General features: G+C 40.9%; 1 protein-coding gene across 1 annotated transcript in view; it reads left to right on the plus strand.

The window, feature by feature from the left end:
• LOC143807587 (interleukin-20 receptor subunit alpha-like) overlaps window positions 1–19,860 on the plus strand; it is an 80,085-nt gene extending 60,225 nt beyond the window's left edge. The window contains exons 2-7 of the mRNA XM_077289284.1: window positions 7,371–7,482; window positions 9,766–9,941; window positions 13,444–13,598; window positions 15,248–15,365; window positions 18,094–18,230; window positions 18,640–19,860. Coding sequence (XP_077145399.1) covers window positions 7,371–7,482; window positions 9,766–9,941; window positions 13,444–13,598; window positions 15,248–15,365; window positions 18,094–18,230; window positions 18,640–19,419 — 1,478 coding nt within the window. The 3' untranslated portion in view covers window positions 19,420–19,860. The remainder of the gene's footprint in view (window positions 1–7,370; window positions 7,483–9,765; window positions 9,942–13,443; window positions 13,599–15,247; window positions 15,366–18,093; window positions 18,231–18,639) is intronic.
• The last annotated feature ends 3,176 nt before the right edge of the window (window positions 19,861–23,036 follow it).

Raw genomic sequence — 23,036 nt, forward strand, 5'->3', positions numbered from 1 at the left:
CAATCCAAGCACCAACACATCATGTAGGTTATACAGCACAAGAAAGCGAATAATCTCCTGATGATCCGGATTAATCCGCATAGTTACTTGTGTCCAGTATTGTGGTTTATTACTAGCCAATGGGGTGGAGTCAATCCCCTTCAGGGGTATAGGAGTTTCAAGAGGCTCCAAATCATACCCACAGCGTTTGGCAAAGAACCAATCCATAAGACTCAAAGCGGCGCCAGAGTCGACATAGGCATCCGCGGTAATAGATGATAAAGAACAAATCAGGGTCACAGATAGAATAAACTTAGACTGTAAAGTGCCAATTGAAACAGACTTATCAAGCTTCTTAGTACGCTTAGAGCATGCTGATATAACATGAGTTGAATCACCGCAATAGAAGCACAACCCATTTTTTCGTCTTAAATTCTGCCGTTCACTTCTGGACAGAATTCTATCACATTGCATATTCTCTGGCGTCTTCTCAGTAGACACCGCCAAATGGTGCACAGGTTTGCGCTCCCGCAGACGCCTATCGATCTGGATAGCCATTGTCATGGACTCATTCAGACCCGCAGGCACAGGGAACCCCACCATAACATCCTTAATGGCATCAGAGAGACCCTCTCTGAAATTCGCCGCCAGGGCGCACTCATTCCACTGAGTAAGCACAGCCCATTTACGGAATTTCTGGCAGTATATTTCAGCTTCGTCTTGCCCCTGAGATAGGGACATCAAGGCCTTTTCCGCCTGAAGCTCTAACTGAGGTTCCTCATAAAGCAACCCCAAGGCCAGAAAAAACGCATCCACATTGAGCAACGCAGGATCCCCTGGAGCCAATGCAAAAGCCCAATCCTGAGGGTCGCCCCGGCGCAAGGAAATCACAATCCTGACCTGCTGAGCAGGATCTCCAGCAGAGCGAGATTTCAGGGACAAAAACAACTTGCAATTATTTTTGAAATTTTGAAAGCAAGATCTATTCCCCGAGAAAAATTCAGGCAAAGGAATTCTAGGTTCAGATATAACATGAACAACAAAATCTTGTAAATTTTGAACTTTCGTGGTGAGATTATTCAAACCTGCAGCTAAACTCTGAATATCCATTTTAAACAGGTGAACACAGAGCCATTCCAGGATTAGAAGGAGAGAGAGAGAGAGAAAGGCTGCAATATAGGCAGACTAGCAAGAGATTCAATTACAAGCACACTCAGAACTGAAGGGAAGGGAAAAAAAAAAAAATCTTCAGCAGACTTCTCTTTTCTCTCCTTTCTCTGTCAATTAATTTAACCCTTTGCAGGCCGGTCAAACTGTTATGGTTCTCAATGGCAAGAGAACATAGCCCAGCAAACATGAGTACTAGCTCTTGGAAGGATGGAAACTAAACTGACCATGAACTAAACCTGCCGCACAACTAACAGTAGCCAGGTAGCGTTGCCTACGTTTTTATCCCTAGACGCCCAGCGCCGGCCGGAGGACTAACTAATCCTGGCAGAGGAAAATATAGTCCTGGCTCACCTCTAGAGAAATTTCCCCGATAGGCAGACAGAGGCCCCCACATATATTGGCGGTGATTTTAGATGAAATGACAAACGTAGTATGAAAATAGGTTTAGCAAAATTGAGGTCCGCTTACTAGATAGCAGGAAGACAGAAAGGGCACTTTCATGGTCAGCTGAAAACCCTATCAAAATACCATCCTGAAATTACTTTAAGACTCTAGTATTAACTCATAACATCAGAGTGGCAATTTCAGATCACAAGAGCTTTCCAGACACAGAAACGAAACTACAGCTGTGAACTGGAACAAAATGCAAAAACAAACGAGGACTAAAGTCCAACTTAGCTGGGAGTTGTCTAGTAGCAGGAACATGCACAGAAAGGCTTCTGATTACAATGTTGACCGGCATGGAAGTGACAGAGGAGCAAGGTTAAATAGCGACTCCCACATCCTGATGGAAACAGGTGAACAGAGGGGATGATGCACACCAGTTCAATTCCACCAGTGGCCACCGGGGGAGCCCAAAATCCAATTTCACAACAGGAGGTACTACAACACACAGGCGCTAGAAGGTAGGCACTGATTTCCACCTGCAAAGGAAACTCTGGATGTGCCTTCGGACCGGCCGGTCTCAGCCAGCCCTGTTAGCAGTGCTCTGGATTGCGGATCCTGAAGCCTTCAGTAAAGAGGTAAAGAGACTGCAACCCTGTGTCCTCGTTATTCATCGCGACTTGCACCACGCACCATCATCACATCTTTCATTGGACGCCCCTTAGCAGGGTCACGGACCGGGTCTAGCCACCGTGACAACCCCAGGACCGAGACAGAGAGGCCCAGTACCGAGTACCCCGCGGCCCTGCGTCTGGGGGCGCTTCAACTTGGCGTCACGAACAGGATCTACTTAAGCCTGAAGAATCAGGTCATGTGTGCCTTGGAACTGTGATTGAATTGTGCTTGAATCATGATTTATTGCAAAGACTGTGTATTGTTATTGCCGCCAAACATTCCCACCAAAACCACCGCCATTGCAGCGCCACGAGGAGCGCAGAGGAAGAAGAAGGGCATGCCATGGGAGGAGACTATCAAAGCGGTGCCAAAAGTGGCGACCGCCCCCTCCGACTACTGCTGCAAGATGATGACCTTCCCCGAGGCAGAAGAGAACCGCCCCCCGGATTGCAACGGCGGGAACCAAGACAAGAAGGAGCCCCACCTCGGAGAAATGACAGAGCCAGGTGCATGTGCAGCTACCAACCTCGAGACCGTGAAGGTGACCAGCAGGTACCTGAACGACGACGGAGTGATCCCAGATTTTCTCCACCGGCTAGAAGCGGTCAGAACTCACCACAGCTGAAGGACCTGAACTTCTCGGAGCCGCAGGAGGGGGAGCTGAGTCAACCTATCCCGGACATGGAGCCAGTCGATGCGAAGCAATGGAAGTCGGAGTTGTTCCAGGAGGATGCCTTGGAAGAGCTGCGGTCCGAACTGCAGCCGACTCCAGTGTCCTCATCAGTGGAACAGATCGGCATCGGTGGAACCACATCAGACGCAGGTATGGAAAGCGCCCCTACTCTCCCGACCGATCCTGCTCCCATGACTGCTCCCCGTCCCGACAATGACCGATTCTTCTCCCCTGAGCTGGTAGTGATAACCCCCGACACTATGGAAAAGCTGGTGCCTCCGTTACCAACAACTATAGGAGAACCACTAGATGTGAGCTCGGAGGGGGTGATCTTCTATGTTAGAAAAGACCTAACTAATCATTATGAATAATTTGAATACGGTAATTTCTTATTCTGTATAATTTGTTTTCACTGGGTACGTTTGGGTAGAGCTGTGATTGATCTCAACCCACCATGTGTTAGTCACAGGGCATGAAAAAACACGCCGTCTGTTCACTTTTTATCATATAATGATTGAGGACAAGATTCGCTCTTGCTCTATATTTAAAAACTTTATATGTGGTGGTAGTTGCATTTTCATTTTCCAAGAGGTTTCTCTGAGTTTTCATCTGTATTTCTATGAGTGCAGTCTTGCTCCCCAATATTTATATTTGTGGCTAGTAGATGTTTTTTAAGCCAACAAAATATACTCAATTTTATCCATATTTTGAATACATCATAATTTGAAGCAACCGTCACCAATACCATCAATGGCGGTACCTAATACTGGCAATATAGCAGATAACGAAGATTATACATTCAAACAGAATAAAGCTGCTTTAATTTTTTTCTATGTTCAAACCAGTGAACTTGATAACCACATGAGAACTCTTGAAAGTATATTAATTAAACAGTTAAAATATGGTGGGATAGTACCACATTAAGCTCATTTTTGGAAAAACAAATCATTCCAAGAGGTCTACACATCAAAGAAATGCTACTACCATTTTTTTGAGGAATTCAGTAAAGAATGGAACATTATTTTGGATAACTGTTCCTTCAAATTGATGAAGCTTATCTTTAAATATGAGGAAAAATCTTTAGAATTTACCAAAGCTGACATTCTCACCCTGAAGTCATCTCTTCAGGCTTATATGTCCTCAAATCAATATGAAGATTGGAACACTGTCATTAAAAATTAAACTTCCAAAATGGAGGTACAGATTATGGCAACCAAGAAAGTTAAGTATGAGTGAGATCATACGGACTATATCCAAAATGAGGTCTACACTTGGAAAAGAAATCATATAAAATCGAACACTGCTTCCAAATCTATCCTTAAACAGGGGGTAAAAGATGCATTCATTTCGACACCTTTAAGAGTCAGTTTTAGTGATACTGATATTTAATTTGATAATGCACAATGTTTCTGATAATGTCTCTGATTCATCTTTGGATAACCTTCAATGGAATACAAATTGTAAAAACACCTCTCAAAATATGAGATATTTTAAATCCAACGAAAATGATATGACCCAATCATCCTCAAAAAACAACAGAAGAGAAGGAGGTGGGGTGGGAGGAAACACAAAAAGATATCCCCAATGAAAAAGGAAGCTTTGAAGAATACAGTAATCAATATATCTACCATAATTATTCATGAACAGAAGCACAAATTACTGTCCAAAGGTTTAACCTTTTCTCCGACGAACAAATTTAACATTTATAGAACTTTATCAGATGTCAATAAATTTGTAAGAAAATTGATCTTGCATTGCCATTTCATGGGTAATGAACAGAATAAGAATCTAGAGACCCCTTTATAGAAATCTTTTCTTGAGAACGACATCAACAGAATCGGAACCTATGAGGAACAATATTCACTTCTTGAACTGAAAACATTTAGTAAGTGATTCAATTCAACAGATAATTTAACCATTTGTTTAAAAAAAACAGTTAATTCTCACCCATTCTGGACATTTTTCAGGAAACTATTGAGGAAAAATTACTTACGCTAAATCTGAATATAACAAATCATGGATATAAATTTCATAATTTAACTATACCGGTACAACAAGCCCTGAGAGAATTCTGACCTCCTCATAAGAAAAGCAGATAAAGGCAGATCTTTTGTAATATTGAATGCTGGACTATATGAGAAATTGAATATGTTAATATCAAATGACTCCAATGTATATCAGAAATTGAATCACAATCCAACAGTGACTTTCCAAGAAAAATTGTCACGATTGCCATCAAGGATTAGCTATGGGTGCTCTAGGTAAAAAATTATCGGAGGATCTTTTTGTTGAATTTCCCAGCATCCCCATTTTCCATTCTTCCCCCAAGACTCACAATAATTTATTTTCTCCTCCTTTAAGACCTAATGTTGCAGGGATAGGGAGTCTTGGAGAATTTTTTTGTCTGTGGATGAACTTATATCTACAACCATTGGCAGCTAATCTCCCTGGATACATTAGGGATACAAAACACGTCATCTCCTCTTTGGATAAAACTCAGTGGTCCAGCACTTGTATTTCGGTATCGCATGAAGTCTTAGCCCTTTATCTATCTATCCCTCATGATCTAGCTATACAAGCCTAATCTAACCATCTATGAAAATAGTGCATATGTGGTAGGAATACAAAACTTTATGTTGATGGCAACAGAATTTTTGTTGAAACAATTATTTTTCTTTAATGGCGATTTTTTTTCTGCAACAGCAAGGTGCATCCATGAGAGCAGGTTTGTCTCCATCTATTGAGAGTATTTTTGTGTCTAGACTTCCCCTAGACATTAAGATTAGACAAAACCTAATTAAATATTATGAATAGTTTGGGAATTTATTCTTATTCTGTATAATTAGTATTCACTGGGCAGATTCAGGTAGAGCTGTGATTGGTCTGAACCCACGATGTGTTAGTAACAGGATATGACAAAACACGCCATCTGTTCATTTTTTATTGTGCATTGATTAAGGACATGCATCCGAAACTCGTCTGACTAGTATTTTAACATTTTTTATGTGGTGATGGTTGCATTTTCTTTTTCCTTTTGGAATATTTTTGTCATAATAACATTTTGGATTTCTATGGAAGACCCTGATGCTGGAATTTACCTCTTTTTTGAGCAAATAAAGAGTTCTAAAGAAGTGCAGCAACAACGTCAGCATGCTAGAAGAAAAAAAAAGAGGGAAAAAGATTTAAGAAATCGAAATAGAGTAAGAGTGCAACAATGTCCAGAAAGCATTCAAATAAATTGAAATCAATAGTACAAAAAGTAGTTTTTTGTTCAAACACTGGTGGCCCAAATATCTTACATACAGATCCATTAGGCTTCCCTATTAATCAATTTTCATTTAGAATCACTGCTACAGATTGGTGGATTCATACATTTAAACCCATGGCCCTTCTATATATGGCAAGTGCCAAACAATCCTTATGGGTGTGTGCTATGGGTTTTCAACTTGCCAGTCGTACATTCTACATACTGCATATTGCATTCCACACATGTATTAGATAAACCACAAGTGTGGTATTACAATTAATATACTGTTTATGATAACAGACTTTTGGGATATACAGTAGATGTGAAACTGTGAAATTAATATACATTTGCAACAAAGCCACTGGGTCGAGCTGGGGTCAGAGGTGCCCAATTCATTAGGAGCCACACGCCTGTCATAGAATGAGGCACTTCTTAAGAGTGGCATGTATCACAAATCATCACCAAAACTTGCTAAACATCAAAAGTTGCCAAATTTTTGGGCAACCTCGCATGCTAACCCTAGAATGCGGAACCCGGGCCTTACTTTTAGAATTGTTATGATTTGGGACTATTGTGTGTGTGACCATATTTGAAGCCACCTTTAGTTTGTAGCCAACAACCAGAGAAAATAATTGATCTAGAGTGGGAGCTCTGTGTGGTACAAAGCGCCCCCCTGCCTTTAATGCTGCTTTGGATACAGGATTGCTAAATAAAATTGAGATGTTTCTCTTAGTAATATTGCATATTTCAGCATACCACAGAAATTGCAGTTACAATAAAGCAAAAATAGATCGGATCCACATAGGCTTCATACAAGATGTATAATTTTTCTAGGTTGCAGGTTTACACACATCCTGTTTCAGTGGTTTTGCACATAAACCAGACAACCAAGCCGAAAGACCTCAGGACATTCACTTATTTCCACTCATCTACTGTAACCAACCTTTGAAGGAAATACACAATTAGATGAATCCTCATACAGTACCAATACAACACAGCAAAATCTATAAAACAGAAATCTATGTTGTTATGGAAACCAAGGTTTCGAAAGAAGTTGTACACAAAATACATAGAGATTTTTAATTCAGTCACATGCAAATTTCACGTGTACAGGTGGATATAGCTTTAATGATACTTTTTAGAAGCTCTCTGATAAAATGTACTCTACACATAATGTCTCATTCATTATAAGTCTGCAAAAATATATTTGTGTAAAACTCATCTGTATCCTTTATCTTGCAGCAAATGATTCCTGTGATTTAGAAGTTAAATTCTCATCCAAGAACTTTAAAAATATCCTTACCTGGTCAACACCAATTAAAAAAGGAGTTCGATACAATGTAATGTATAAAACGTGAGTTACACCCTGTCTTATACCTTATTACCTTATCGTCATGTGATAGTCATTTTAATTTTAGTCAAAACCTCCATTTTGAACCCCAGTGAACAGTTTTGTCTGTTGTAATGGAAATAGCAGCACTGCATATCATGCTGCCCCCCAAACTACCACCGTGCATGTATTCTTATGTTAGTACCCTTCCTAACGAGCTCTTTGTACTGTATATATGATTGCCGTTACATAGGTTGAAAAAAGACCTAGGTCCCTCAGGTTCAACCTTTCTCCACCAATTGTAAACTTTTTCACTAAAAGAACTATAACCCGCAATGTTATGTGTATTGAGAAAATCGTCCAGACCTTTTTTAAATGCTTTTATTGTATCTGCCATTACTACCTCTTGTGGTAGCGCATTCCACTCTGACTGCTCTAACTGTAAAGAACCCTTTCCTGTTTCTCTGCTGTAATCACATTTCATCCACCAGTAATGAGTGCCCCCGGGTCCTTAGTATGATCCTTGGAAGCAATAAGTCATGCGCCAGTCCATTGTACCAACCACATAATATATGTATACATGTAAATGAGATCTCCTCTGAGGCGTCTTTTTTCTAAGCTAGACATGCCCAACTTTTCCAACCTCTTATCAAATGCTAATTTTTTTTTTAATAAATCTATTTACAATATGCCCAAGCTTTATTCTTTCATTTCAGTATGCAATGAAACCGGGAGTATGCTTCCCAGTTACCTAGGCGCACTGTGCATTTCCAGTGTCCTCTTTCTAAGTAATGTCTTCTTCTCCTCCTTGGACAGAAGATTACATCATCACAATATATGATGCACGATGTACATGTGCAGGGCACCAATGAAGCCGGGAAACATACACCCAGTTTCTTCATAAACAAATGTATAAAATAGTTTTTTTCAGTTAACTGCAATCAGATATACTGTAGCAAGTGATTATTAGGAAGGGCATTAACATAAGAATAAATACATGTTGGTGGTTTAGGGGGCATAGAAGAGGTGTTAGGTTCCCTTTAAGATGATATGACCCAACAGCCCCTATTACACTGCATGTCAACGGTACAATAATACAGTTTTAGGCTGCCGTCACACTGGCAGTATTTGGTCAGTATTTTACATCAGTATTTATAAGCCAAAACCAGGAGTGGAACAATTAGAGGAAAAGTATAACAGAAACATATGCTCCACTTCTGCATTTATCACCCACTCCTGGTTTTGGCTTACAGATACTGATGTAAAATACTGACCAAATACTGCTAGTGTGACGGCAGCCTTAGTGTGAACAGTCTTAATATCACCGTTCACTAAAATGAAACTTTAAAGAGATTCACTGAAAGAAAGTCAATTAAAAAAGCATGACAGAAAAAGGACGATACTTACCAATCCCTGGTCACAGTTCCCCATTATAAGAGTCAGAGGCAGTGCAGATGCAAAATACTGATAAACAACCACTCACTCACCGATCAATTCATGGGGGCAGGTGCTTAGTAGTATAAATGTATAGTGACACGACTTGTATCAGGTACCTGTCACACAGACGTGTGATGCCCCATGCTGGCTCACAGCCTATTGGACATGCCCATAGTTTTAGATCAGACGGGCTACCCAGCACTTTCTAAGTGCACCACACAAGGACAAGCCCCCCAACTCCCCCATTAACACTACAACCTGCATCCTGAAAAAGATGCATTTGTAATATTCTGGCCAAAATATGCAAGCTCGCAACCCACATCGGGGGTCCTCATTGTCTTGTGAGTCTCTACACTAAAATTAAAATCTAAAGCAATTCACTGAAAGGGGTCGTGCACACAAACGTAAAAATCGGATGAGTGTTATCAGCCATTTTGGCAGATAGCACTTGCCCTGATGTTATTCAATGAAGTAATGGACATAATCGCACCATGCACAAAAGTCAATGGTATGAAAAAAAAAATACGACTGGAAAACAACAGCATAAGAGGTAACAAGAATCACTGAAAAATATGCCGTCTACTAAAGTCGTAAGAAAAATGCTCATGAGAAGACCAAAAAAATCACAAAAGACAATTCAGGAAAAAAAATCTCCAACATTTCCTGAAGCGACTGTAAGAAGTGCACGCTGCCTTAGGCAAAATAGCAAAATACTGCACCTTTCTTATAGTGACGTTGTCTTAAGCTAAGGTTAATACGTAAATGTCAGCAATGTCACTTGATTATTTTTAGAACATTACATCTTTCTTTCTGCCAGTATGTTGTTACTTCTCTCTATTAGGTTCTCCTATTTGTTCCCCCGACTCACAGGTATGGGACTGACCCCTGGCATGAGAAACCTGAATGTACAAATATCACTCACAACTGGTGTGACCTAACAAATGAAACAAGCAGAAAATCAGAACAATATTATGGCAAGGTCGTTATCAAAAACCAAGGCTGTAATATATCAAGACGAACGGATAGATTTGACCCATTGTTTGATAGTGAGTATTCACATCTTATCTGATCTATATACTCTGCTGCTGGGGCAGACACAGAGAGCAGAGAACACTTGTTAAAGGTCAATATATGGGCCCATTGACTTCCACCTGACTAGTTTGATTATTACTTTTTTATCGGCTGGTGAGATTACAAATGGATTCTAATGAGTAAGTTTCGGTCTCTTCCATAAAGACTGAAGAATAGACCTAAGCTGTGTTAAAATCTTCTATCTGTAATATACTCAGTCATCCAATAAAAAATATTATATAAATAATAACAATGTGGCTAAGAATGGCTAAGGCTACATAACACTCATCTACTGTAGTCACTTATGTTAACTAGTGTAGTGCAGCATGGTTGGTGCAGTGCGACAGCTAGCCAGTGACCAAAGGAAAGTTCAAAACAAAGTGTCTTTAATGTCCAACGTAACTCACAAATGGAAAACAAATGGTATGCTCTGGATCACAGCTGAGGCGTCAAGACTGTCCATATCTGAGACCTGTTGCTGTGGGCGACTGCGCCGCTGTGTCATGCTGAGAGGTGCCAGGCATTTTGGCTTCACTTGGCTCCGTGTTGCTTCACCCAAGATAAATCTTGCAGAGCCACCTGCTCTGCAACTTGCAAACAAGCACTGACACACCCAACCCTTTGCTGCAGGGTTTGTAAATGGAATCTGTGGTCATGGGCCAATTGTAAGACCCGGCCTGGAGGGAGCTAGCCGCCCCACTACCATCCTGTAGTTCGCTCCAAAAATAAAAGCCCATGCTGGGTTTTCTAAAATCTGTTTTGCGCAAATAGCTTGTCCAAGACCACACTTACTTTTATTCTGCATTGCAGCCACAGCTAAATCTGTGACTGCAATGCACTCCAGCAGCCTTAATACACTTCTATGTGCATCCTGGGGAATACATAGCATCCCTCGCATATAATACCTGTCATTGCCTCACACTAATCTTGTACATACACGACTATGAATGTAACCATTCATGGGTGAAGAAGACATAGATAAAGGAAAGGGGTATTTTCTAAATATTAGATCTTTTTGGAGGCATCATGTAAAGTGTCTTGTATTTCAAGGTAACCGATCACCGTGAAAATACAGTTTAATCTGCAGGCACCATGTTATAAAGCAGGAAGAGCAGAGTAGACTGATATACACTCACCGGCCACTTTATTAGGTACACCTGTCCAACTTCTTGTTAACACTTAATTTCTAATCAGCCAATCACATGGCGGCAACTCAGTGCATTTAGGCATGTAGACATGGTCAAGACAATCTCCTGCAGTTCAAACCGAGCATCAGTATGGGGAAGAAAGGTGATTTGAGTGCCTTTGAACGTGGCATGGTTGTTGGTGCCAGAAGGGCTGGTCTGAGTATTTCAGAAACTGCTGATCTACTGGGATTTTCACGCACAACCATCTCTAGGGTTTACAGAGAATGGTCCGAAAAAGAAAAAAAATCCAGTGAGCGGCAGTTCTGTGGGCAGAAATGCCTTGTTGATGCCAGAGGTCAGAGGAGAATGGGCAGACTGGTTCGAGCTGATAGAAAGGCAACAGTGACTCAAATCGCCACCCGTTACAACCAAGGTAGGCCTAAGAGCATCTCTGAACGCACAGTGCGTCGAACTTTGAGGCAGATGGGCTACAGCAGCAGAAGACCACACCGGGTACCACTCCTTTCAGCTAAGAACAGGAAACTGAGGCTACAATTTGTGCAAGCTCATCGAAATTGGACAGTAGAAGATTGGAAAAACGTTGCTTGGTCTGATGAGTCTCGATTTCTGCTGCGACATTCGGATGGTAGGGTCAGAATTTGGCGTAAACAACATGAAAGCATGGATCCATCCTGCCTTGTATGGAGCATCTTTGGGATGTGCAGCCGACAAATCTGCGGCAACTATGTGATGCCATCATGTCAATATGGACCAAAATCTCTGAGGAATGCTTCCAGCACCTTGTTGAATCTATGCCACGAAGAATTGAGGCAGTTCTGAAGGCAAAAGGGGGTCCAACCCGTTACTAGCATGGTGTACCTAATAAAGTGGCCGGTGAGTGTATAGTTTTGTGAGAAAAGATTCAGTATAACCTGTGTTTTATCATGTAATCCTCTGCTATTTCTGGGATTTTAGACCAGTGGGCGGTCTTATTAGTGACTGACAGGTATTTCTGTATGCACACATATACAAAGAAAGCTGTCAGTCACTGATAGGAACGCCCACTGGACAAAAATCCAAGAAATACCAGAGGATTATTTGATAAAACACAGGTTACACTGAATCTTTTCTCACAGAACTAATCAAACTACTTAGTTCTCCCAGCAAATTGGACTGCAATTTCCTAATAACAGGTTCCCTTTAACACAGTGTTATTTATCATATTAAGTGGAGATGAGCAGATCTTTGAAAATCGAATATGATGAATTTGCCGAATTGTCCCCAAAAATTCAATTACGGAAATACATTCACTTTAGCCTCATTACAGAGGGTGGGAGAGAGAACGTGAGAGAGATGGAGGGAGAGAGAGACAGAGAAACAAAATGGAAACCAGCTCAGCCATACAGACTGGAAGTCCTGTGTACTCCACTGGGAACGCTAATCTCTGACTGTACAAATTAAATCGTATAGATTTCACTGCTGCTGAGCATTATGGGGACGCCCGGAGGACCACACAAAATGACATTAGCCTACTCAGTAAGTGTGGGAAATTCAGGAAATTCAACTCAATCTTCCACAGATCGATCTGCTCATTTCTAGCATTAAGGATTTCATGGTGCTTTTTTCAGTAGACATCAATGAGGTTTTTTTAAAATGTTTTTAAAGGCAATCTGACAACAGGTTTTTGCTATGTAGTTTGAGAGCACCATGATGGAAGAGACCGTGATTTTGGTGATGGGTCACATACTAGGTTGTGTTTTGCTGTTTCAATACAATCAGTGATTTCTCAGAAGGAGATTATCATTTCAGGACAAGCTGCCTTGTGCCTCCTAGTCCAACCACACCCCAGCACTGATTAGTAGCTTTCTGTCGATATACATGTTACACAGAAAGCAGCCAATTAGTTGTGTGGGCGGAGTTATATACAGCTCATAATTCCACGCACTTGTAGATCTGCAAAGAAAACTGGGACTCTATCATAACCGCTGCACCCATCAAACTAATGATAGACCGCCGGAATCAGAGTCTCTTTCTCCACTTCTTGCAGATTACATACAGCAGCAAAAACCTGCTGAGAGATCCCCCTTAGCGGTATATTTGATAATATAGTTATTAATAATGTGATTAGTTTGGTTTAGTTTGCAAAAGCATTAGGCTCTGGACTATTATGTTGTCTTGTTCTATTGCTCTTTGATGGCCTGAAGTCGATGATATCTGTTAAGATCTGGACTGGTCCAACACAGACCTCTCATATCTCTTTTGACTCAGGTAATAATGGAAACCATCGTGCCTATGTAAATAAGGTCTTACTACATTCAATTTACTGCGACTTTCTTTCTTTTTATTTTAGCTGTACTTGATCCTCCAAAAGTCAACCTTTTTCTCACCAGCACCTCAGTAACAGTAAATTGTATACATATTGCTGGAAACCTCAGTAGCATATATGAATCAGACATTTTTTTATATGAGCTAGCGATTCCTGGACACAATAACATTAAATTTCAGGTAAGTCACTGGTCAAAATTGTTGTTTTAAAAAAGTACCAGAGATCCAGAGCCCGCTGTATAATGTTACCAAGCAGGTGAACACGTGTGCTTGTACTAGGAAAACTACAAAAATATGTATGAACATAAATTGTCTAGGTTTAATCCAAAACATTTTGGCAATTTGCTTAACCCCTTTCCGATATCTAGCGTAATAGTATGCCGATGTCTGACTCCTTCCCTCAGCTTTGGCGCTGTTTTGAACAGCTGACATGTGCCTCTAACCGCTGTGGGTGGAATTGCGATCCACCTGCGGCTGTTAAATAGTTAAATGCTGCTGTCAAATTCTGATAGGGGCATTAAACACGGTCTTCCGGCAAGCATGCCAGAAATCCCGCCCATCGGCGCCCATGTCACATGACCATGGGTTGCCGATGGGGTGGTATGACAACCAGAGGTCTCCAGCAGACCTCTATGGTTGTCACTGCCCGATTGCTATGAGCACCTCCTTGTGGCTGGCGCTCGCAGCAAGTGAGGAATTCTGCTACATAAAGGCGATCTGATCATCGCCTGTATGTAGCAGAACTGATTAGTTATGGCAGCTTCTAGTCTCCCATGGAGACTATTGAAGCATACAAAAAGTAAAAAAAAATGGTTTAAAAAATATTATAAAAATAAAAAAAATAAAAGTTTAAATCACCCCCCCTTTGAGCTCATTCAAAATAAAACAATAAAAAAAATCAAACATACACATATGTGGTATCTCCACATTCAGAATCGCCTGATCCATCAATATAAAAAAAGAATTAACCTGATCGCTAAACGGTGTAACGAGAAAAAAGTCAAACCGCCAGAATTATGTTTTTTTGGTCGCTGCAACATTGTATTAAAGTGCAATAACGGGCGGTCAAAAGAACATCTGCACCAAAATAGTATCATTAAAACCGTCAGCTCGGTGCACAAAAAATAAGCCCTCACCCGACCCGAGATCATGAAAAATGGAGGCGCTATGGGTATCGGAAATGACACATTTCTTTTTTTTAACAATTGGAATTTTTTTCACCACTTAGATAACAAATCTGTTAGCTACAAATCTGTTATCCAAGGCCAGTACATTCACATACTGTAGCTGCAAAGTTGGTGATATTGGGTTGGAGACAGGACCCAGCTGGTGAATTTGAGCATCCTGGTGTATTTGACAAAGATTTTAGTCCCTTGTGACATACACAAGAATGTTCAGGTGTCTTGTATACATTCTTTCATAAACTAGAACTCATCTATTAATTCTGTCCGTCAGAAAAAAATGACAATAGTAACCAATAACAGCCCAATGGTTAATTCTTAAACTGATGTGGAAACATGAGAGCTGAACTGTGATTAGTCTAAACCAGGCTTGTTGCTTGTCCGTCAGTTATGATAAATGAAGTCCAGTGCAAGCTGCTCATTGAAAGTAAAGGAGTGCAACAATACCACGCAGTTGGTGTAGAACGGTGAGGTGTGCTACGCTATTAACATAGTATAGCTGCCATCATGATGATGGCTGCTACATCTGTACCTTTGCTGTAGCTCATAAAGGGATAATTATGACAAGTAGATGAAAACTAGAAAATCACATGCATGCAATGAATAAAATAAATAAAAGTAAGAGTGTCCTGTATATTCTTCTTTTAGGGGCCATACTACAAGAAAGAAATTATAGACCTACAAACAAATTTCTGTGTATCTGTAAAATTGTTGCAACCCAAAGAAAGTAACTTTTCAAATTATACGTGTATAAGTACTAAAACAGGTAAGTTAGATGCTGGAATAGTCTAGAATATTTCATCTGCGTTTAATTTCTTGTAGACAACTCCTGTGCCACTAATGACTCCTATCTATAAGTCATAACAGATAACCATTCTGTAAGAGCAGCTTCCACTATGACTGATTCAGTGTGTCCTTGCATCATTCATTTGAATGGCTCTTCTGCAATACTAATGAGTCGCCCGTCAGGGCCCTGGGGTACCCGGTACCGGATCCGGTGTTCACAGGGGGATGTCACGACGGCGGCGACCTGGTCCATGGACCTGGGCGCCCATGTAAAAGGGAAATCGAATAAAGTTTATGCTCGTGATGCCACCTGTGATATTCGGTCAGTGGGGACCAACGCTGCTTTAAGGGGTCCTCTGGGGGTGATGTTATGGCAGCTAGATGATATAACTTCCCACAGGTGAAGTATATCCCCAGGGCTTCCGGTGTGTAGATGGAAGATGATGAATGGCGCAGTAAAGAACGAGGACACAGGTTTGCAGTCTCTTTACCTGGTTTACTGTAGGCATCAGGCAACCAGAGTGCAGGACACCAGATCACAGGTACAGGCAGGGTCCGGTCTGGCTTGGAAGTGAATCCAGAGTTCCCTTTTACCAGGTGGAGTTAAAAGCCTTCCTCTAGCACGGTGGTGTTGTAGTCCCTTACTACCTATGGCTTCTGATAAAGTCCTCACAGTTGTTCTCTGTCCACCATATAGGATGGGACACAAACCTGTATGACAGGTGACTCAAGCCTTTTTACAGGATCTCTATCATGACCCGGGCTCTATGCCTCACTGTGCCTCCTGGGTATTGAGGCGGACAGGTAACTTGCAGTTCAGCTGATCTGCCGGTCTCTGCTGTAAGTCGTAGAGTCCCTTAAAACCTCGGTATTCTGGCTACAGTTATCTGCGCTTCAGAGGTAGGCAGCTCATTCACAGCTGGTCTCCACTGATATCACTCTCCTGTGCTTCGCTCTCCTTCACGCTCACTGAAAGATGTTCTTTCCTTCTGTATGTCTCTTTCTCCAGGGGCTGTAGCACTTCAGACTACAGGGCCCCATCAGACCTCCTGACACTCTATGTCGGTCTGCACTCTCCTCTGTCTCTCTCTGACAGGAATTTACTGACTTTCCCTCCAAACCACAATATATATAGGGGAGTCACCTAAGAATAGGATCAAAAGCTTCCCCTTGTGGCCTGGAGTGTGAACATATTGTGTGCATTGTGATTACCTGATAAAGAGATGTCCTTCATCGCTTCCAAGGGTAACATCCCTCTCCCCTTGAGGAAATCAATGTCACTGTGATGACCAGGACCCTGGGGCACCACACTAAGATGGCTTGTCTTAATGATTGCATCAACATCCATGAACGTCATTGGCTACTAAGATTAAGAACCATCTGGTAGTAAAGCAAGGCAACTCCTTCAGACTGTTTTTTTACCTGTACCACATCACTTCCACCCACTGCTATGCAGTCTCTTCACTTCAATGTGACCGTGTTTCAGTTGCCTGTTCTCGGCCTGCTTGGTAGAAGTTCTGCTCATGGAGAATGATGAAGCGACCATGAATCACCAACCAGCTAGGCTTCATCCTTCTAGATGACACATTGATACACGCCTGAAATGGAGTTAGCGATAGCACACAGCCTCAAGATCCAATGTTTAGAGGAGCTTACTTTTATTCCTATCTATGTGACATGCTGTTGACTACCAGGGGAGTAACTACAATAGATTTAGGGTTGCAATCAAACTTGGATTCTGAAGTGTAGGGGTACCCAAACCTTAATTTGCCCCGTATGAACAGACTATAACTGTTAAAGACATTTGATCATTGAGAGCACTGTTGGAGATTTTGCATTGGGCCTACAAGCTTCAAGTTATGCCGCTGTGACTACCCCCTTTTTTATCTAATTTTCACAAATTTAGCATCGATTTATTAGCTTAAGGTTAACCTATCAATGCTTTTAACTTAAAAAATATTGATTTATATTAAAAAAACAAAGTATCTGATTCATTTTGTAAGTTATCTATATAACTTAGCAGAACAATTATTTTGCTGAATTATTTTTTTTCTTATTCTTCTAACCCCAGCTAGTTGAACAACTGATGCATTTCTATTGAATCAGTACTTTGTCTTGCCTGAGCACAAACACAGAGCACAAGTTCAATATAATGCTTATGACTTTCTATTGAATCCGTCCTCTACTCGGCGTACACATTCAGGCAAAACCTGTGCGATCCTATCATAGTCAGGGGATTTTTTGTGCAATTGATGGGAGTCTCAGGTCCTGAAATCCCACTGATCTGCTCGCAGCTAAATGGATAAAAAATATCAGGAAATATTTCCTAACATTTAGCTATTCCTTACACATCTGTCCTGGTCAAGAGGATGCTAATAATGCCATCCTATGTACTATAAAAGCTGCCATGTGTACCTAACTGCACTTTGCACTTTGCACTTTGTTGCTGCACTTTGAGAATAATTTGAGAGCTGTAAAAGTGCCGATATTGCCAATCATATTTCATTTAGATTTGTACGCTGAACACAAAAAAGTTTTTAGATTGCAATTTGTTGAAATTTCTAATTGTCCGTAGTAGAAAAATTATCTGTTTTCATCACATTCAGGCTCATGTTCAGGATTATATATAAATGTGCATAGCAGGATAATAAAGAATGTATTTATTTATGTAAATTGACTTTATATAACTTACAGTTTTTTTGTTGCAGGTCTCACTTCTGAAGAGAGAATACAAATTATGTTATATGTTTTATCAGCCTCTCTGGTTATTTTTGTAGTTTTTGGCGCAGTATACGGAGTTCATAAGTATATTTATGCTGACAACTTTGAAAAACCACAAATTCTTGTAAGTATTGTAAGGCTATATTATGCATTGTCCATATAGTAAGAGTATGTTAGTTGTTTGATACAAAGCTACTTTTCACATATCGTAATTATATATTTATCTGCCAGATTTCCATATGCATGTACATATATGGGCTCTGTTGAATAAAATATTTTTAATTTCTATTATAAGATTGATGATGGATAATGATAGTAATGAATGATGATGAATGTTTATTATTATTATTACTGGGTTCTGATGATAGAATACTCCCATACAACATAGAATAGATGGGATTTTTAAATAGAGGATGTATAGAGCAGATAGCCACGCTAAAGTTTTTGTCAAGTGAAATATTTTAGGCAAAAATGACTAGAAGATAATTGTAATAATTATGTTAATATGAAATTATTTCTGTTCTCTGTTTCAGAATATAACATCCAACTATAACAACAATATAGCCTTTGTTGATGCTCATAAAGTAATAATAAATGTAATCAATATTGAGTCTAATGAGACAACTATCATGATGGCTGACAAAGAAGAAAAAGCACAGGTCAAGACAGATCTGTACTTCAAAGATGGTGAGTTTGATACCAGTCATGACTCCCAAGTTACAGAAGATGATGACCATGGCTACGTCAGCCTTCTGGTACAAGCACCAATCACTAGGACACAAGTGTCACCATATGACATGCCACATAATCTTGTACCTAAGACGTCAACAGTATCGACAATAACTCTAAACAAGGAAGAAGATCTGTATGGGCGAATCAAATGTAACACCATTATTACTTCCATCCAAGAAAAGACTACAGAAGAAGGTTATCAAAAGGCAAATATGTCAGAAGAGCCGTCTACATACCTCCCAAAAAATGATCAAAACTTCATCAAACCAGATTTAGTAAATAATGAACTGTATGAAACAGAAGAATCTACTGTCGGACAAGATGCAGATCATATAGATGGGACAGATGGCACAGACTTTAGTGACTGCGATACCCTCTTTGTAGACTGGAGTCCAACCAGTCATCACCTTTATATACCAAACTTTCAGAGCAAGCCAGTAGATGAAGTTGGCACGGAAGAGTGTCAGGAAGTGGATGGACTTTTAGCTCATCTTTACAAGCCTATTCAAATAGATGAGAGCTCTGCAGAATTGACTTGTCTAGAGCAAAAGTGGGAGCTCCATGTAAAAATGCAGGAATAAGCAGAACGGAGTATGTAGAAAAAAGATAATGTGTCCTTATATTATTCAAAATACATATGTAATATAGCTGTCTCCTTAATATTTAGCTGCAGTCTACTCACACTAGATAATATTACATTTTTTGTATGTGAAACGTAAAATTCCTGTTGTACATTCTCTGGTGGTCAGTAATGATGGGAGATGTTCATTGTACACGTGAGTGAGGCTTTATTTATACTGCATTCATGGTATTCTCCTACAACCCTCAACCTATTGTCTCCTTCTCCACCATCCTGTACAATGTAAGCCCGCAAGGGCAGGGTCCTATCCCCTCAGTATCAGTCTGTCATTGTTAGTTTGCTTACTGTAAGTGATATCTGTAATTTGTATGTAACCCCTCCTCATGTACAACACCATGGAATCAATGGTGCTATATAAATAAATAATAATAATTATTCATGCAGCATATTCACATTGAAAATTCTCAGCGTGTGGGCCAAATGCATTCATAGGCAGACATTCAGCTGTTGGATGCCAAATGGGTATTTTTTTGGCTTCTAGAGCCGGTGGGAAACATATGTCACCGTATGCCTATACACACACGCATATGTCAGAGCCTGCTGGCGGTGGATTGTTTTGAGAAATCCTCTCGACATACATCCAGAGGAAAGCTCCAATGTGGCCAGTAACTGTTGATCCCACAACAGATCTATGAGATTTCCTATGCTACCCTATGTGAGGGTGGTAGAAGATACAGGAGAAGACACTAAACTCGTGATAGACTAATTTCTCTAACTCAGTTACAAATGTTCACGTGAAAAGGTTGTTCAATTCTGGAAACTACTTATTTGTTCCAAGATGCAGGATAAGATCAAATCTATACTTACCTCCCAGACAGACCCCATTCCTCTGTTCGCAGTGCTGTGTCCACATCATAAATAATATCTGGTCACCGCTGCTATCAATTAACAGTGGCTGATTAGCAGCAGCCTTCACAGCTTTGTCCACGTGAAAGAATAGTAATGGAGCTATTAATAAGGAGTTGTTCAAGTAATGCAGGGGCTTAGTTTTCTGGAGTCACTGGAGAAGAGCCTACGTAATTGCCTTATCATTAGAAACTATTCATGCATACCTATTTTACATTTTTTGTTTAACAAAATACAGTATATGTGAATATATGACAATTTGTAATGTAAATTCTTATGACAAAGTGACATTTTCCTTCCCTTCCAGTAGCTCAGAGGGGTTTTCTACTTTAAAGGGAATTTGTCAGTAGGTTTTGGATATGTAATCATGATGTAGGGGCAGAGACCATGATTCCAAGGATATGCCACTTATTAGGCTATGTGCTGTAGTTTCAATATAATCAGTGTTTCATCAGCAGGCGATTATCACTGTCAGACCAGGAGTCATGTGCAGGCCGGTCAGGTAAATCTGTGTAACCCCATCCCCACAACTGATTGGTATTGCACAGTGTACACAGAAAGCTGCCACTGCTACATCTAAGGCAGAGAAAACAGGAATTCTATCAAAATTACACCAAGTAGTCCAGTAAGTGATACATCACTGGAATCAGGCTCTCTGCTCCACAGAATGCACTTCTTAGATTACTTAACACAAACCTGTTGACAGATTCCTTTTAAGAAAAGTGGTCTCCAGTCATCTAGAAGAGTGAGCCATTGAACTCAGTAATTGCCTGTAGCAGTAACATCATGTAGACAGTGCACATCTCCTGTAGCTAGCCACAGTGTGTGCTCAGGACTCGGGGAGGGTGACAACCTTCTCTGATTGTTCTCTGATTGTTATTTTACAAGTATAAAAGCATGTAAGGACTTCTTTTCTTAAATTGGAAAACAACTTTAAGGCCATGTTCACACGTTCAGTATTTGGTGAGTATTTTACATCAGTATTTGTAAACCAAAATTAGGAGTGGAAAAATCAGAGGAAAAGTATAATATAAATGTTTCCCCCGTTCCTTTCTTTTTTTGGCTTACAAATAGAGATGGGCGAACCCATAGATGTTCGGGTCCATCGTATTCAGCCAAACATTTAAAAAAAGTTTGGTTCGGGTACCAGAAAGGTACCCGAATTCAAACCCGAACCCAGACCCCATTCAAATGAATGGGGGGCCTGTCATCTGTGTGACAGCACAAGAAACACCAAGTCTGATTGGGGGTTCGTTACCACCGGTCAGAGCGCTGTAATTCCCACGCTGTCATACAGATGACAGCATGTGAGTCAGCAGCTATGACCGACGGTAAAAAGGTTACTGCTGGTCACAGGCATCAGCTGATGAGAGTAGAGTTGAGCGACTTTAACTTTTGTCGGATCGAGTCGGGTTTCGCAAAACCTGACTTTGTCAAAAGTCGGGTCGGGTGAAATCGGCCTATTATTGTGAAAATTCGGGGGCCGACTGAAACACGAAACCCAATGCAAGTCAATGGGGAATCAAAGTCGGCAGTGAGTGGAGGACAGGAAAACCCCTACAGTGCCCATTTTAATGCCAAAAACATCAATTCTTATTACTTAAGCTTGTCAATCTTAATTTACTTTATAATAATAGTTAGGCATTGAAAACTGGGGGTAATTTGGCTAAAGTTGTGGGGGGGGGTAGGGCTGGCTCAAGATTTTAGTGGGCCTAGGAAATGCGGAATACGTCACGGCGGTGGAGCAGGGAGAGGTAAGTATTTCAACTTTGCAAGTGCTGTGATCCTGAGCAAGCAGGGGGGGGCCCATGAGTGGCAGACACAGTTAGTAGGCCCAAATAATAAAGTGGGCTAAATGCAGTTCAAATGTGGTAACAGGACTAAACAGGCGGCATTGCTTTGTTCAGTGGAGGAAAACTGTAATGAGTGGCAGACACAGTTAGTAGGTCAAATAATAAAGTGGGCTAAATGCAGTTCAAATGTGGTAACAGGACTAAACAGGCGGCATTGCTTTGTTCAGTGGAGGAAAACTGTAATGAGTGGCAGACACAGTTAGTAGGCCCAAATAATAAAGTGGGCTAAATGTCTGCCAAAAAATTGTTCATAAATAAACAGGCGACATTGCTTTGCTCAGTGTCGGAAAATTGTAATGACGTTAAAACAATTCTATAGTCTTTGGAAAATTGTAATGAGTAGCAGACTAAGTTAGTAGGCCCAAATAATAAAGTGGGCTAAATGTCTGCCAAAAAATTGTTCATAAATAAACAGGTGGCATAGCTAGGAACAGGGGTGGGCTCCTCTGCTGAGTAGCAGACAGTGGTAGTAGGCGCAAAGTATTAACTGGTCTAAATGGAGGCCAGGGCCCCTGTATATTTTAACTATCATTTCAACAAATTTGTATTGGCAGTGCCATTGAAGGATTTAACAGCACAGACTACACAGTGGTGGAGCAGGGAGAGGTAAGTATTGCAAGTGGTAGAGCACTGTTCGAGCTGGGGGGGAACACTCTCTCGTGGGCAGCGGTACTGGCACAGGGCCCCTCATATTACGACGGTGTGTCTGACGTTGGTTGTGCACCACCACCGTCAGAGACACTTCATTGTACTATGAGGGACCCTGTGCCAGTGCCGTTGCCCAAGAGTGGGCCCACCCACCCGTCCAGGCAAACGGCACTCACACGGGTGCTTGCGCCAGGTGGTGACCACGGCCCTG

This window comes from Ranitomeya variabilis, chromosome 2 (genome assembly GCF_051348905.1).
Source record: "Ranitomeya variabilis isolate aRanVar5 chromosome 2, aRanVar5.hap1, whole genome shotgun sequence".
In the NCBI taxonomy this organism is placed as follows: domain Eukaryota; kingdom Metazoa; phylum Chordata; class Amphibia; order Anura; family Dendrobatidae; genus Ranitomeya; species Ranitomeya variabilis.